Source organism: Larimichthys crocea, unplaced genomic scaffold (assembly GCF_000972845.2).
Source record: "Larimichthys crocea isolate SSNF unplaced genomic scaffold, L_crocea_2.0 scaffold52207, whole genome shotgun sequence".
In the NCBI taxonomy this organism is placed as follows: domain Eukaryota; kingdom Metazoa; phylum Chordata; class Actinopteri; family Sciaenidae; genus Larimichthys; species Larimichthys crocea.
Window position 1 is genome coordinate 1 of NW_020856808.1, and position 15,167 is coordinate 15,167.

Consider the following 15,167-nt stretch of genomic DNA (forward strand, 5'->3'; position numbering starts at 1 on the left):
TCAGCAGGAAGGCTTCCTCTGTGGTCTGCTCCAAAACTCCAAACCAAAATAAAATTCATCTGACTGAAAAACGGTTGAATTTCTTTTTCATTCTTTAGACTTTATTTCTATTATCTTTATCTCTTGCATGCATAAACATTATTTTAAAAAACGACCAATCAATGACTCGTTCCTCAGCCGCACAGTCTGTTCTGAACCCAGACAGAAACCTCTGAACCCGGAAGTGTCCAGTCTAACAGTGAACACGGGACAGAACCTCTGAACCGGCAGTGTCCCGTCTAATAGTGAACCACAGCACAGAAAACCTCTGACGAACCGGCGTGTCCAGTCCTACAGTGAAACAGCGCACAGAACTCTGAACCGGCAGTTCCAGTCTAAACAGTGAACACCACGACAGAACCTCTGAACACCAACGGGCAGTTGTCCTAGTCTAACAGTAACAAGCGACAGAAACCTCTGAACCTGGCATTTGCCAGATAACAGTGAACACCAGCGGAACAGCAACCTCGGAACCGGCACGTGTCCGTCTACACATGAACACAGCGACCAGAACCTCTGAACCAGCAGTGTCCAGTCTAACAGGGAACACAGCTGACAGAACATCTGAACCGCGCAGATGTTTCAAGTCTAACAGTGAACACGCGCAGAGAACCTCTGAAACGGGCAGGTCCAGTATAACAGTGAAACCACACTAGGCCACAGAAACCTCTGCAACATTGGTGAACTCTTTAAATAAATGTACAACATAATGTATCAGTCACAACAAACAGTCCGTCCTCTGTGGATGTTTGTGCTTGTGTGTTACAGAGGTTTGCATGCCTCCACAATCAAGCACACAGTGATTTGAAAAACCTCTTTTTGTTGATACATGGCAAACATTAACTTATTGTACTGTCCTGCCGCTGCTGTAATAAAATGTCCCCATAAACCAGCCTGACGGCAATACCAGCACCCTGAAAATGCAGCCGCTGATTCTTCTTTATGTATTATTTCAGGACTGTGAGTGTCAAATGTGCCGACTTCAGGAAATCCGACTTTTCTGTTAACACCTCCCGTTCACATGACCTGACTTTTCCGGTCTGTACTTAGCACAAACACAAACCCCGACCACTTCGTCATGGCCAGCTTCTATATTTTGAACACTGGAAATCTCCCCCGACTCTTCATTACAGTACCGCATCAGGGATGAATTCATCTGCCGTCCAGCTGTGTGTCCACATTGACTAAAAGCTAATGATTGATTGATGGGCATCGCTTGTCAGCAATATCAGACATCAGTCACACAGTGCTCTCTTACTCTGTTCTGCTGCTCTTCACTGTGAAACATTTTTCATTATCTAGATTTTTTTGTCTTTTCTGCATCGGGAAGAAAACTTGGAGCACCGAGAGGCCAAAAGAAGAAAAACTTCTTTTTTGGTTGGTGTGGAAGCGGTTTGGTCAGGATGAGTATCAGCTGTTCTTTTCTTGTTGTTTCTTTCCATTGTTCTCTCTCTCAGTGAACACGATGGGAGGCGAAGGGTGAGCTATCTTCTTTGTTTATCGCTTGTATTGAGAGGATTGCAATCATGTATTGCTGCTTATTGCCAGGACAAAATTAAATGTAGTATTGTCATCAATACACAACCATAATCAAAGCATAACTAACATTAAAAACAACCTTCGTCATACTTCTGTACCAAACCTATAAGACCAAACATTCAGCTGTTTCTTCCATGTAATTTAAACAGAGTTTGAAAAATGCATAGGGTAATAATTCAACTTACATAGACACAATCAATACATAAATTAATATGTTAATTCATTCTTGTGTTTTTATTTCTGTCAAAGAAGCACAAACCCAGCTCTCAGATGAAGTGGAGTTACCCAAACCAACCCTCGTCTCTCTGGTCACCACCCCACACCACCACCGCCCCCACAACTGCCCCCACAACGCCAACACTCCCCAGACGCCCCACAACTGCCCCACAACCCCTGAAGCACTAAGGAAGACCAGTTTTCTAGGTCCCCTGAGTGTCTGGAAAAAAGTAAGAGTACTTGATTGTCTCAAGCCATAGGGGCTAAAAAAGTCCACTCCACCATCATCCATCAATCCATCCATCCATCCATCCATCCATCCAACGGGACTAACACATCAGATGAGACAAACAAATATACCATCCAACACTATGGACAGTAATGGTACTCCAAGAGGGACTCGGGAAGGAACATGCCACTTGAATGGCGGGGTCCATCAAGGAAACTTTTGTTGTGCGTAGTGCCAGTGGTAACCACTGCACCATGAAAAAGAACATGACATGAAAGGCTTATATCTATTTCACTGCATATAATCATTTATTTCATTTCTTTCCAACATTGTCAGGTTTACTCGTGATCGTGTGGCTGGTGTTTTTGTCCTCCATGGAGCGTTGCATCGAGGGACATTGCTCTGTACTTACCTTACCAGTGTCCCCACTGCGAACTGAGGCCACCCATGTTTGTGGTTGGACAAAAGCAACTATCGCTTGCCAGGTCACCAAGAGACATCAGAACATTGAACTTGCACAAATCGACTCAAGACTTTTAACTGAACGAATTTTACTTCATCTCGTTTTCCATGGTGATGGCTGCTCTCTTGTCGGACCACGGAAAACCAATGTGTCCACTTGGGATAGTGCGAGCGCTTGAGTGTATTTGTGTTTTGTGTATATATTGTAATATCACTGTTAGTATTCCTACCTCTCTTTACTGTTTACCTTTGTCTCTCACTCACCACAGAAAATTATTCCAAGTTCAAAGTACAATAGACTCGGCAGAGGCTGGTGAGAGTCTTCGTTCCTGACGACCAGCCCTGAGGTGTGGAAGGATTTACTGGTGTGTTGGAGTTTTGGAACATGGCGTCTGCCAACGTGGTCTGCAGGAACATGGCATCCATGTGAGAGGAGATACTATATTTCATGTTTACTGTAATGCATAGTGCACTGGCCTGTGTAGAGACAAGCTTACATCAGCTGTACAGTATACCTACAATGTGACTCGCTGTGTGCTTACAGTGGTGCAGCAGCTGCTTACATCCATACTCAATAATACCTGTCAGCCGACCGTAGCAGGGACCACCAGCCAACTGTGTTGCATCCAGTGCCAGGGTTACGAGACGTCCCTTGCTGCGTGTTTAATCTACGACAAAATCAGATTGAGAACAGGAAGGTCGCTGGAGTAACCTGCCATGACACGTCACAAGCAAACAAAAGTTTGTTACTGATTGCCACTCTATTCTTTTCTGTTGGCCGTATTGTATCTTGGATCATGTGTTAAAACTTGCAGATGCTGCCTTGAAATGCTTCGTTAAACTCCCATGCTGGTGTCTGATTTGAGTTTATAGTTCATTATCCATCATCCATTTTCGCATCAGGGGACATTTTGAGAAACTGTCTCTTGTATTTGTACCGTTTCTTTTTCAGCGTGGACTTATTTTTTGGTTTCAGAGGATTGTGGGCTTCACATGTCAACAAGCAGTGTGTGTCTCTGAACCAGGACATGTGATGGAGTTGAGACTGGTGGTGACCGCAGTGCTGGAATGTGCTGCAAACGTAACCAAACACAACCACAGACACACACACATGTAAATGGATTTGATCACCTGTGGATGATTAATCGTGAATTATTTGTGTTTATCAGGATGCAGGGGGAAAGCCTTTCCACTCAGTAACGGGCGTGTGTTGCATACATAGCAGTCGGCGACAAAACAGATGGCTGCCTGGATGGCATGGACGATCACAGCAGACGCAAGCCACAGTAGATACACAGATATTTTAAACTCAGTTGGCATCACTTAGTGTTTGCTTTCAAAAAATGGTTTTAAACCGATGGCTGGGAATGGGGATGTTAAGCGCGACCTCCCCGCGGAGTTTTGGCTAGTTGTTAGGGTACTTGCTTTGGTAGACCAAAGAAAAGAGAGTGATCCGGTGCTTTCATGTGGTTTGCTTGTTTGTAGTATTTATAATTTATTTCTATTTTCACAGAGTCACAGTTGGCGCACCCACAACCCAAAAACACAGGTATGCCTGTAATAAATCTAAGAGGTTTGTACCTTTCATTGGAACATGTTGGTAGTTGGTGGTGGTAGTGATTTTGTTTGTTTTTTAATTTCAGAGTATGTCTCTCCTTAGAGGTATGTTAACCTAAATGATAACACACGCCTAGTACCATCAGAACTGGTAGTACACCTTATGGTCACAATACGACATCTCTACGACATGCATTTTCGAGCTGTTTGTCCCTTTCCTCACCCAACATCAGTGTTGGACGTCACGGACGCTCGTGTGGCTGAATAGGAGACCAGTCCCAGGCAGTTATAACAGCACTTTAATGGTTTGGGAATTACATGTTTAACTATCAGTGGAAAGTTTTGGGGTCCACGTACTTCAGCCTGGACTGAACAAGATGTCCAAGTCAAGCCTCAGGTCACCAGATTCATCTACCACCAGTCAAATTACCGCCCTATGCCCAAGACACACCTCACCAAATCTTTTGTTTCTAGAAACGAGGGCCCCCCGAAGAGTATCTGTGAGTCCAGGTTATACTGTGGGGTTCCCCATATGACCACAGTGGACGATGAGAACGTGGCCGAGCGAGGAAGGGCAGCGGCCGATTCAAGCGAGTGGTGGGAGGATCCCAGCAAAAACCAGGAGTTAGAAAACACTGTCTGCTTTCTGATTACAGTTTACCGGGACATCTGCGTCCGTTATCATTCATTATTTGTCTCTGTGGCAGACTCAGTCCAGTGGCAGTTGCTCTGGCGGAGAACAGAGATCGACTGTGGGGGGCCTATATCGAGGATGGGTGTACCACTGCCGCTCACTGTTCTAGGTAGGGACTGAGTTGTTAAAGAAACTTTGTAACTTTTTGTCATTTGGTTACATTTGTTATCTCACACTATGTAACTTTAGGCTCTGGGTTGGGTATCTGTTTTAATGTTAGTTTAGGGTTAACTTGTTGGGGTATTTGTTTAGGGTACTTGTTGGGTATTTGTTAGGGTTCTTGTTTGGGGTTTAGTTTAGAGTACTTGTTGGTATTTGGTTTAGAGTACTTGTTAGGGTATTAGTTTAGGGTTCTTGTTGGGGTATTTGTTTAGGGTACCTGGTTGGGGTATTAGTTTAGAGTACTTGTTTAGAGTACTTGTTTAGGGTATTTGTTTCGAGTACTTGTTCAGACGTTGGTAATTTGTTTAGGGTATTTGTTTAGGGTACTTGTTAGGGTATTTGTTTTGTATCACATTGGTGGTACTTTTTGGGGCAATAATACTATACGTCTATAGAGTAATAGTCTCTCTTTATTCTCTTTACCAGGCCAAAACCTTCTGCGTTCATGGTGAAGTTTTCTCTTTGGAAGAAGTTTAGATCACAGACCACAACTGACATTGTTCCTGTTGCAGAAATTCACATCCACCCCAGGTATCTATCTATCTATCTATCTATCTATCTATCTATCTATCTATTCTTTGTTCACTCTTTACACACAAACGTGAACAATTCCCTTCAGGTATAACGCCAGCACCTATGAGAACGACATCGCTCTGGTGGAGCTGGAGAAGCTTCCGTTCGAGGAAAAGTGTTTTGAGGAGAACCCAGCCATTAGCGCCATCTGTGTTCCCTGGTCCACCCACCTTTTTAAACCAAACCACACCTGCAGCATCTCTGGATGGGGACGAACTGCAGGTATGTGCATTACCAGCGACCTTTATGTCACCGCGCGCTTAAAAGTAGTTGTTTTGAGCAACAACAAGAGAGTAACACAACTGTAAATGATGTCTGGTATGGAGGAGGATGAGATATGTGTGTTATCAGTCTTTGAATATTGATGACTATGTTTATAGATGGCAGATCAGCTCAGGTGTTGCTCTGGGCCAACGTATCCCTCATCGAAGGCTGTCAGACGTTCTATGAAGATCGCTTCAAACCAGGCATGATGTGTGCAGGTGGGTGGTGTCCATGTGGTTAACGAGGGATAAACGAATCATCACTGTACATGTGTTAATCTGTGTGTGTGTGTGTGTGTGTGTTCAGGTGATCTGGATGGTCTCGTGGACTCCTGTCAGGGGGACAGTGGTGGTCCTCTGGTTTGTGAGGATGAAGTTGGTATTTCATACCTGTGGGGAATTGTCAGCTGGGGAAAGAAGTGTGGTGAGCCAGGATTCCCTGGAGTTTATACACAGGTAAAATATATTTATACAAGAAGAAAATGCATATATACACACGGGTCGAGTTGGCAGCAGGTTCAGCAGCACGTTTCAGATGTCCTCCTACACAGAGTGTTGCAACATGAGCTGCCCCGGGGTCTCTTTCCAGTGTCAGGAACAACTCTAGACCAGAAGGCTTCATAATCAAATGCTCAAACCTCCTCAGCTGGAGCAGAAGGGCAACCTTGGTGTTGGAGTCCAACACCCACTAAGAACACATTTGACACAGCTGTCACCTTGGTTGTACTCGTAGCAACCTGGTACCCTGTACCCCTTCAGTAACACAGGATCCCACAGGGGACTCGGTTGTAAGCGAGCTTTATGTCCACAAAACACATGTAGACTGAACAGACAAACAATCATGAACCATGTTAATATTATTCTTATTATTATATTCCTATTTATCCTCTCTCTCCGACAGGTGGCTCATTATTTTGAGTGGATCAGACTTCATACAGGGTGGCCTGCAGTCACCAAGTTCAACTCCTGATGAGGCAGAGTCTGTTTACTGAATGTATCTGTATCAGAATACCACTTTGTGTCCAATAAAATTCAATAAGATATATTTTCCTGTTTATGTGACCAAAAAGAAAAAAACCCTGTTTCTACAGTACAGCTAGTGCCTTAATAGAAACGCTAACTGCAGGGAAGTCATCAAGCTTTATTTGATATGGACCGAGCCTTCGTACACGGGGCGGACGCTCTACCAACTGAGCTAAACGACGCCCATATAACACACTTTTTAAAAAACTACACAAATACTTCAAGGCATAGAGAACAGAACTTGGAAAATGTATTTTTATTCCACAGCGTTTTTCATGAAGGCAGATTTAGACCAAAACCAAACATACAAAAAGGTGCAAAAAGTTAAAGACATTTAATGTCAAAGAATTCTGAATCAGACTCTCAGGTGGCTCTCTGAGCCTGATCCACCGGCCGCTGAATGGCACTCCTCAGCCTCCTCAGATCGTTCTCCACCTGCGTACACACACACACACACATACACACACACACACACACTTTCATTATTTCAGGCGTGAGCCTCCAAATAATCACAGAAGTCTGGTGACAGCTCTTTCTTTCTAATCTGTCATTTTAAATCAAACGCCGCTTGGATGAATAAAGTGTTAACGGTGAATGTGTTCCTTGTTTCCTTTCCTAAACCTGAAACCTCAGGGCTCAGTCTTTGTATGCGTTCATCACCTTTGCCAGCTCCTCTTTGAGCTCGTTGTACATTTCAACGTTGAACTTCTGCCGAGATGCTCTCTGGTGGAAGAAGTGAAGGAATTGACGGTCCCTCACATTCGGACAAATGAAATCCTGCACACAAAACACATTTTAAAATATTTTAAATGAGCATAGAATAATAAAACAATACGCAAGTGAAAATATGTTTGCATGGAAGAGATGCAGTTACATATATACAACAGTGCAATCTAAAACAACCATACGACCGTTGTCTTTCTGTGTGATGATGTGCGAAATGTCTAAACTCCATACTTAGATATTCGATGGCAGCAACGCATCTGAAAACAGTTCGACAGTGACAACAAAAGAACATTGGAACTTTTCTACAAGTGCATGATATTAAAGGAGGGAGCAGGCCTGCTCCAGGGTCTAAGAGTGAAACGTAAAGTACGATAAAGAAGGCCGTGACCTTCTGTTTTGCACATCATCACATCTGTAGATCAGAGAACACAACGTGCTCATCACAAAGATAAAAACGGGTTCCGACCTGTTTGGTGAGGATGTAGTAGGCAAAGAAGAGCATGCTCGTGCTGTAGGTGATGAAGTAGGTGACTGGTTCCATGACGTCCCAGGCAAACACATACCTGCCACAAGAACATGATTACAGGACACCTGAGTGTGTGTTTGAGCTGTGCATGTGTGTGTGTTCATTACCAGGTGAGGTAAGCCAGGAATCCTCCCTGCAGTGACAGGTAGGCGACCCCCGCCCACCCCAGTACTGATGCTCTAGTCTCCGCCTCCTGCACCATCTTGATTCTCACCTAAAGAAACACAGCACTGCTGCAGTTTAAAGGGTTCAGTCAAAGCTAAATGCACAAACATCTCAATTCTGCATGCAGGGGATCTCTCAACATGTGCTGCTAACAATAGTCCTGTTTGTGAGGACCGCTTTGAGCTTTAAATGTGTTTTAGTGGTATCTGATGTGTTGTACCGTCTCCAGCGGCTCCAGCTGCTTTTTCAGCTGCTCCTGTCTGATCATCAGCTCGGTGTGTTTGATGTGCTGCTGCTGAGGAAGAGTCAGAGCCGAGTGAAGAAGGTGGACCACGTACTTCATATCGTCCAGACCCAAGGCGTGCTCGTGAGACGAACCTGACGGACGCAGAAATGTTCCTTTAAGTCGCACACACTGAAGAACACACGTGTCTTCACATGCTAAGCTAAGCTTACAATATTCTTTACACACACACACACACACACACACACACACACACACACAGGTTGTACCTTGTCCAAGAGCAGCAACGTTATGTGTGACGTCATTGATGACCAGTTGAAAATCTTTATTTAAAACAGTTTCCATGAAGGTGCATGAAGAGATTCTCTGTCCATCTGAGGAAGAAAGTAAAGTTCAGTTTGTTAATCTGTGTGTGTGTGTGTGTGTGTGTGTGTGTGTGTGTGTGTGTGTGGGACATTTTAGAAGATGATAACATTTGTGGACATTTCCGGAGAGAGGGTGGAAGTGAAGACATCACCACATGCTACAGTGTGTTTGTGTGTCACCTCCGTCGAGCAGGCTGGCGGTGTGGACCGCGGGATCCTTGGCTGTGATGTCACGCAGCAGGTCACCGACCGTGGTCAGCATGGGCGTCAGAGTGAAATGACACTGTTGACCTGCAGGGAGCCGCAGAGAGAGGACCGGGCGTCCGAGGCGATGATGGACAGACACGTCTGAAAGAGAGTGTTGCATTTTGTTAGTCTGGTACAATATGCAACAATATTTTAAAGTTGTCGACTCGCTAGTTTTTGATCAGAAGTAATGTAATCTGAACAAATACTCGAGTACAGCTGAACATAGTTACACAGTGGGAGTTTACCTTTGGGTGGAGGTCGACTGCTGTAACTGGAAACAACACAAGCCGACCAAACAGAGCCGGACTGCCAGAGAAAAACAAAGATTACACGGACTCAGTGTTTTCTCAGACAGGTTTTGAACCGGCAACCTTCTAGTGATTTAACAATACAAACACTACAACTGTTGTTGTTCTGGCATACAGGGCGAGCACAGAGGAAATGCTGCTATGAGTCATCTCAGACAAGGTCTAACAAGGTCTGACAAAGGTGTGGTTATGAAGCGGAGGGGGGGGACATACAGAGACAATATGCAGGCTGAAAGAGACACACACATGCTGTCCATCTGCATGTCACAGCAGATCAAACACACACACACACACACACTCGTGTATACTAGTACAGGTATAGTAGTACCACAGTAAAACTGATGCTGTCGTCGTAGTTTCAGTAGCTACGGGCTGATAGTTGAGGCAGTAACAGGAAGTTGTAGGAAAGCAGTCTCAAAGTTTTCTGTCTGTTCAGGTTTGGAGACTCACCGTGCAGATTCTTGCAGGTCGAGAGCAGCACGAGCTGAACCTGTGCAGAAATCTGGAGGCAAACATGACGACGGCGCCCTGACAGACCGACTGACTCAAAGCTTCTTCTCAGTGTCGTAAAAGCTGCAGGCTGAAGAAATGTCTGAAATGTCTGAGGCAAGTAAAAACAGGTTTCATGGCAGGAAGAGGGGGGCAGGTCCGTTAACCCTTCACTGACTCGCTCACAGCTCAGATTTCACTGGAAGTCTTTGTCCACAGAGGAAGTGACGGAAACTCTTTATATTCAGTTTGTGATAATGAATAGCTCATAGATAATAAGATCCTTATAAGATGTAAATATATATATATATATATAATATATATATATATGGAGTGCTTCCTGTTACTGTACAGAACCAGAACCACAGAGCTTTATTCAAACTGGATCAGATTGTATACACAATATCGCTCCGCAACTTGTTCCCAGCCAGAGGACCATGGCCTCAGGCCTGGAGGTGCTGACCCTCGTCCTGGCTGCAAATCAGCCCAGTACGCACTGAAGGTCGCAGTCTGATGAAGCCGATGGAGCCACATCATCTACAAAGAGCAGAGACGCAGTTCTGAACACACTCCTGAAAGCTGTCAGCGGCATTCAAGGTTTATTTCACCCTGTAGGAAAGACTTACCTCCCCATTGACTTATTAATAGTCATATTCTTTGCACAACTGCTGACCGGAGGGTCTCCAGTCAGCAGTCAGCAGCTTTACTTCTGAGTCAGAAAATGGATGGATGCTAACAAGTGTCTGGCCTTGACTGATCTCCAAAATAGCAGCAAAACCACGTTGTAAACAATAAGAACTATGTCCAAAACTACAAATAAAAAACCTGGAATGATACGGTTCATCAGGTATCAGGTACACACTGAGCAGCAACACTGGGCAGAAACACACCCTCCTCTCTTTTCTCACGCCTGGTGTTCTGTGTTAATCGGGTGGTGGTCGTCGCCTGGGATGGTATCAAATTCCCGGCCTGAATTATTGTCCCGGTCCGCCGCAGTTATTTGTTGTCCAGTCCAGCAGACAGCAGCTTCACTCGTGAATCCTGCAGCTTGTCATAAGTCAGGTTCAGTTTGTGGTTTCGTAATGGATGTGGACATATTGTCATGAACCGTGGTTAAGTTGTCTTGGATCAACATGTGAATGTCTGTCACTGTTCACATTGTGAAGTGCAGTTTCCTTTTCCATGTGTGTGTAGCTCATGTTTGTGATGTAACTGTGCATCGATGTTTGTTCTTTTCTGTCGAGTCGTCTGACCTCAGAGTCTCGAGTCTACAGCGAACAGTCTTACCAAACAGGAAGTGGACGCTTGCTGCAGCCGTTTGTTGCAGGTTTCCTGTATTAGCGGAACATGTGGCGGGTTTCGAAGCAACAACATCCTGTCTACGAGGCTCAACCTGTGGTTCTGTTCACTCTGTGTCCTCCAGTGTTACAGCTGTTATCACATCACATGACTTCATATCTAATGTCCAACACGCAGTGCTCACACAGGGCTGAAGCATGCGTTGGTGATTGGTGTGTTCTGGACTGCTGTTAGCTCATGTTCAGTCAGTTTGTTAGCTGGGCTGCCCGGGTCCACGGTCTGTGTGTTTCTGAGAAGTCCTCTCGGTTCCTGTAAAACTGAAACTCTGTATCACCCCTCAGACTTCATCACAGGCGCTTATGGGGTGCCGTTTGTAAGGCGTCTCGCTCTGAAAATAACAGCAACTGAACCTGCGGACACACCGGACAGACATCCACTGACCTGAGGACACACCGACAGGACACACTGACTCTGAGGACAACAAAGGACAACATCGCAAAAACATGGAAACTTCAAATATGGAAAATCAGTTTTAATAAGTCAGAAAATAAGTAGCTGACACTTGTAAAAACGCACCTGAAAGATTGGGAGGTCAGGAGAAGACGCGGAAAAGTACACACGGGTTGATTGAATCAGAAATTGATCCACACTGGACCTTTAAGGAACACTGGACTGGACCTAACAATGGACCTTAACTACACCACTGACCTTAAGTTACACACAGTAACTTCTTTAAGTACACACTGGACCTTTAACTACACACTGGACCTTAACTACCACTGGACCTTTCACTACACACAGTAAACTTTAAGTTACACACTGGGCCCTTTAACTACCACCCTGGCCCTTTAACTCACACAGTAACTTTAATTACACACAGTAACTTTTAGTTAACCACCACTGGACCTTTAAGTACACACGTTACTTTAGTACACACAGTTAACTTACGTACACACTGCGACCTTTAAGTTACACACAGTCAACCTTTACGTACCCACAGTAACTTAAGTAACACTGGACCTTTAACTACACACTGGACCTTTAAGTACCACACAGTAACTTTAAGTACCACACAGTTACTTTAAGTTACACACAGAACTTTACGTACCACTGACCTTTACGTACACACAGTAACTTTATAGTTTACACACAGTAACTTTAAGTACACACAGTACTTTAAGTACACACTGGGACCTTTAAGTACACACAGTTAACTTTAAGTACACACAGTTAACTTTACGTTACACACTGGACCTTTAAGTACACAGGACTTTAAGTACACCCACAGTAATTTTAAGTACACACTGGACCTTTAAGTTACCCACAGTAACTTAAGTACACACCGTACTTTAAGTACACACTGGACCTTTAACTACACACTGGACCTTTAAGTACCAACAGTCACTTTAAGTACACACAGTTACTTTACGTACCCACAGTAACTTTAAGTACCACGGACCTTTAAGTACACACAGTAACCTTTAAGTACCCACAGTAACTTTAAGTACACACAGTAACTTTAAGTACACAACTGGGGACCTTAAGTACACCCAGTAACTTTAAGTACACACAGTAACTTAATTACACACTGGGACCTTTAAGTACACACTGGACCTTTAAGTACACACAGTACCTTTAAGTACACACTGGACATTTAAGTACACCTCTTAACGTACAACATCTTTAAGTACACACTGGCCCTTAAATACCCACTGGACCTAGTCCTAACAGTACACACTGGACCTTTAATTACACACAGTACCTTAAGCTACACACAATAACTTTTAAGTACACACAGTAAACTTTAAGTACACACAGTACCAACTCTTGAGTACAGTTTGGGAGGATACAACTTAACACATCAAGCCTTACAACGTCTTTTGTGTCGCTGGGAGGGAATTGCACCTAATACAACACACACTCACACACACACACACACCCACTACACACACACACAGATGAGGTTTTTATTGAATGTAGTATCGAGGCTGCGGCTGTTTCATCGTTTCCTCATTACTTGACAGATATGTCCTTTACACACACACACACACACACCACAACACACACAAACACACACACACACACACACACACACACACACACACACACACACAACACACACACACAAAACACACACACCACCCACACACACACCACACACACAACACACACACACACACACACAACCTCAGTTCAGTTTTCTATCTCACACTCTAACAGGACAGCGGTCTCCACCAGAGGTGAATCCTGAACGCAGCAGGAAGAAGAGTGTTTTTATGAGAAGAGAGCAGAAAAAACAAAACGCACAGACAGAAACAGACAGGACAGACAGAGAGAAGACAGACAGAAGAAGACAAAGACAGACACCAGGAGACAGCAGACAGACAGACAGACAGACAGACAGACAGACAGACAGACAGTCAACTCTGCGTCTCCAAGCGGCGTCCTCTAGTGCTAAAGTGCTAAAAACTGTAAAACTGCATTTCCTCTAACGTCCACCGAGGCTGCTCCCGAAGTGGTCAGTCTCCATAAGTCCCCATGTCCAAATGTCCAACTTCACAGCAAAATAAACATGTTTACAACTGGTACAAAAACGTTTTTGGTCTCGTGCTAATTCCCCGTTCATGACAACTGTACTGAGGGTGAATTTATTACAACTCACCTGTTTTCACATTATATTAAGGCTTCAAGTTATGCAGGATTAAGAGCAGGAAGTACGTCCAACATGTTGCGACCAGCATCACATATTTCACGTCACCGCCTGTCTCCAGGTACTCGTGTTGGTTTCTATGTGAGCGCCTATGGGGTGCCGTTTGTAAAGCGTCTCGCTCTGAAAATAACAGCAGCATTTTGTCACATTTAGCTAAAAAACAATGTTTAAAAAACTGGTTTGAATTTTTGAGAGTCCCTTTTTGCACATTTAGAACATATTTGTGAACTTGAGATATTTTAAATATTTAAATCCCAATGTTAATGTAAATCTAAATGCTAAACCTAAATCTAAATGTTAAATCTAAATCTAAATGTTAAATCTAAATGTTAAAATATAAATCTAAATGTTAAATAACTAAATTAAATCTAAATGTTAAATAAATGTAAATATAAATCTTAAATGTTAAATCTAAATAAGCTATGAAATGTTGAAATATAAATCTAAATAATGTTAAATATAAATAAAATAAATCTAACATAAATGTTGAATCTAAATGTTAAATATAAATCTAAATGTTTAATTAAATATAAATCTAAATGTTAATCTAATTTAAAATGTTTCTTACAATCTAAATGTTGAAGCTAAATGTTAAATCTAATCTAAATGTAAATTAAATCTAAATTAATATATAATGAAATATAAATGTTAAATATAATATAAATCTAAATGTGAAGGAAAGTTAAATTAATCTAAATTACATATAAATAGTTAAATTAAATGTTAAATATAAATGCTAAATATAAACTAAATCGAAAATGTTGAAGCTAAATGGTTAAATATATAAATCGAATTTAAAATAAAAATAGAAAATGTAAATAAATGTTAATCTAAATGAATAATCGAAAATAAATGAAATGAAATAAATGTATCTATTAATCTAAATTAAATGTTAAAACAAATTTAAAGTATAAATCTAAATGTTAAATCTAAATTAATTTAAATTATAAATCTAAATGTTGAAGCTAAATGTTAAATATAAATCTAAATGTTGAAGCTAAAATGTTAATATAAATCTAATTAAATTTGAAGCTAAATGTTCGGGTGAACTAAATATTTAGCTAAAATGCAAATTCAAATGCCGTAACCGGAAGTGCCAAATAAAAGCTCGAGGAGGTCAGAGCGTGTTTATAGGGCAAATAACCAATAAAACCCATCTTATCCGGGAAATGGACTCTTGGACTTGGATTATCGTGATAATAACTACCTAGATGAACAAACACGTTTGGAAAACTTTATTTGAAGAGTACTTTGAGTTTTTAGTGTCACTTTTTGAGGGTGCGGGACTTATGACCTGTAGCCACTATAGGCCAGCCACGAGGGGCTCAC

The 15,167-nt window shown here is 42.6% G+C and overlaps 2 protein-coding genes across 2 annotated transcripts; one reads left to right on the plus strand and one right to left on the minus strand.

Annotated features, from left to right (window-relative positions):
• Positions 1-5,296: 5,296 nt before the first annotated feature.
• On the plus strand, positions 5,297-6,779 carry LOC113745202 (complement factor I-like). Its single transcript, XM_027276671.1, has 5 exons — positions 5,297-5,429; positions 5,518-5,693; positions 5,852-5,953; positions 6,042-6,190; positions 6,636-6,779. The coding sequence occupies exons 1-5, from the start codon at positions 5,344-5,346 to the stop codon at positions 6,702-6,704; spliced, it is 582 nt and encodes a 193-aa protein (XP_027132472.1). The 5' UTR covers positions 5,297-5,343; the 3' UTR covers positions 6,705-6,779.
• Positions 6,780-6,987: 208 nt separating this feature from the next.
• On the minus strand, positions 6,988-9,992 carry LOC104938259 (calcium uniporter regulatory subunit MCUb, mitochondrial). Its single transcript, XM_010754622.3, has 9 exons — positions 9,791-9,992; positions 9,278-9,338; positions 8,964-9,131; positions 8,688-8,792; positions 8,395-8,552; positions 8,117-8,223; positions 7,950-8,046; positions 7,418-7,534; positions 6,988-7,192 (listed from the first exon to the last, which is right to left on the minus strand). The coding sequence occupies exons 1-9, from the start codon at positions 9,854-9,856 to the stop codon at positions 7,121-7,123; spliced, it is 951 nt and encodes a 316-aa protein (XP_010752924.2). The 5' UTR covers positions 9,857-9,992; the 3' UTR covers positions 6,988-7,120.
• Between the last annotated feature and the right edge of the window lie 5,175 nt (positions 9,993-15,167).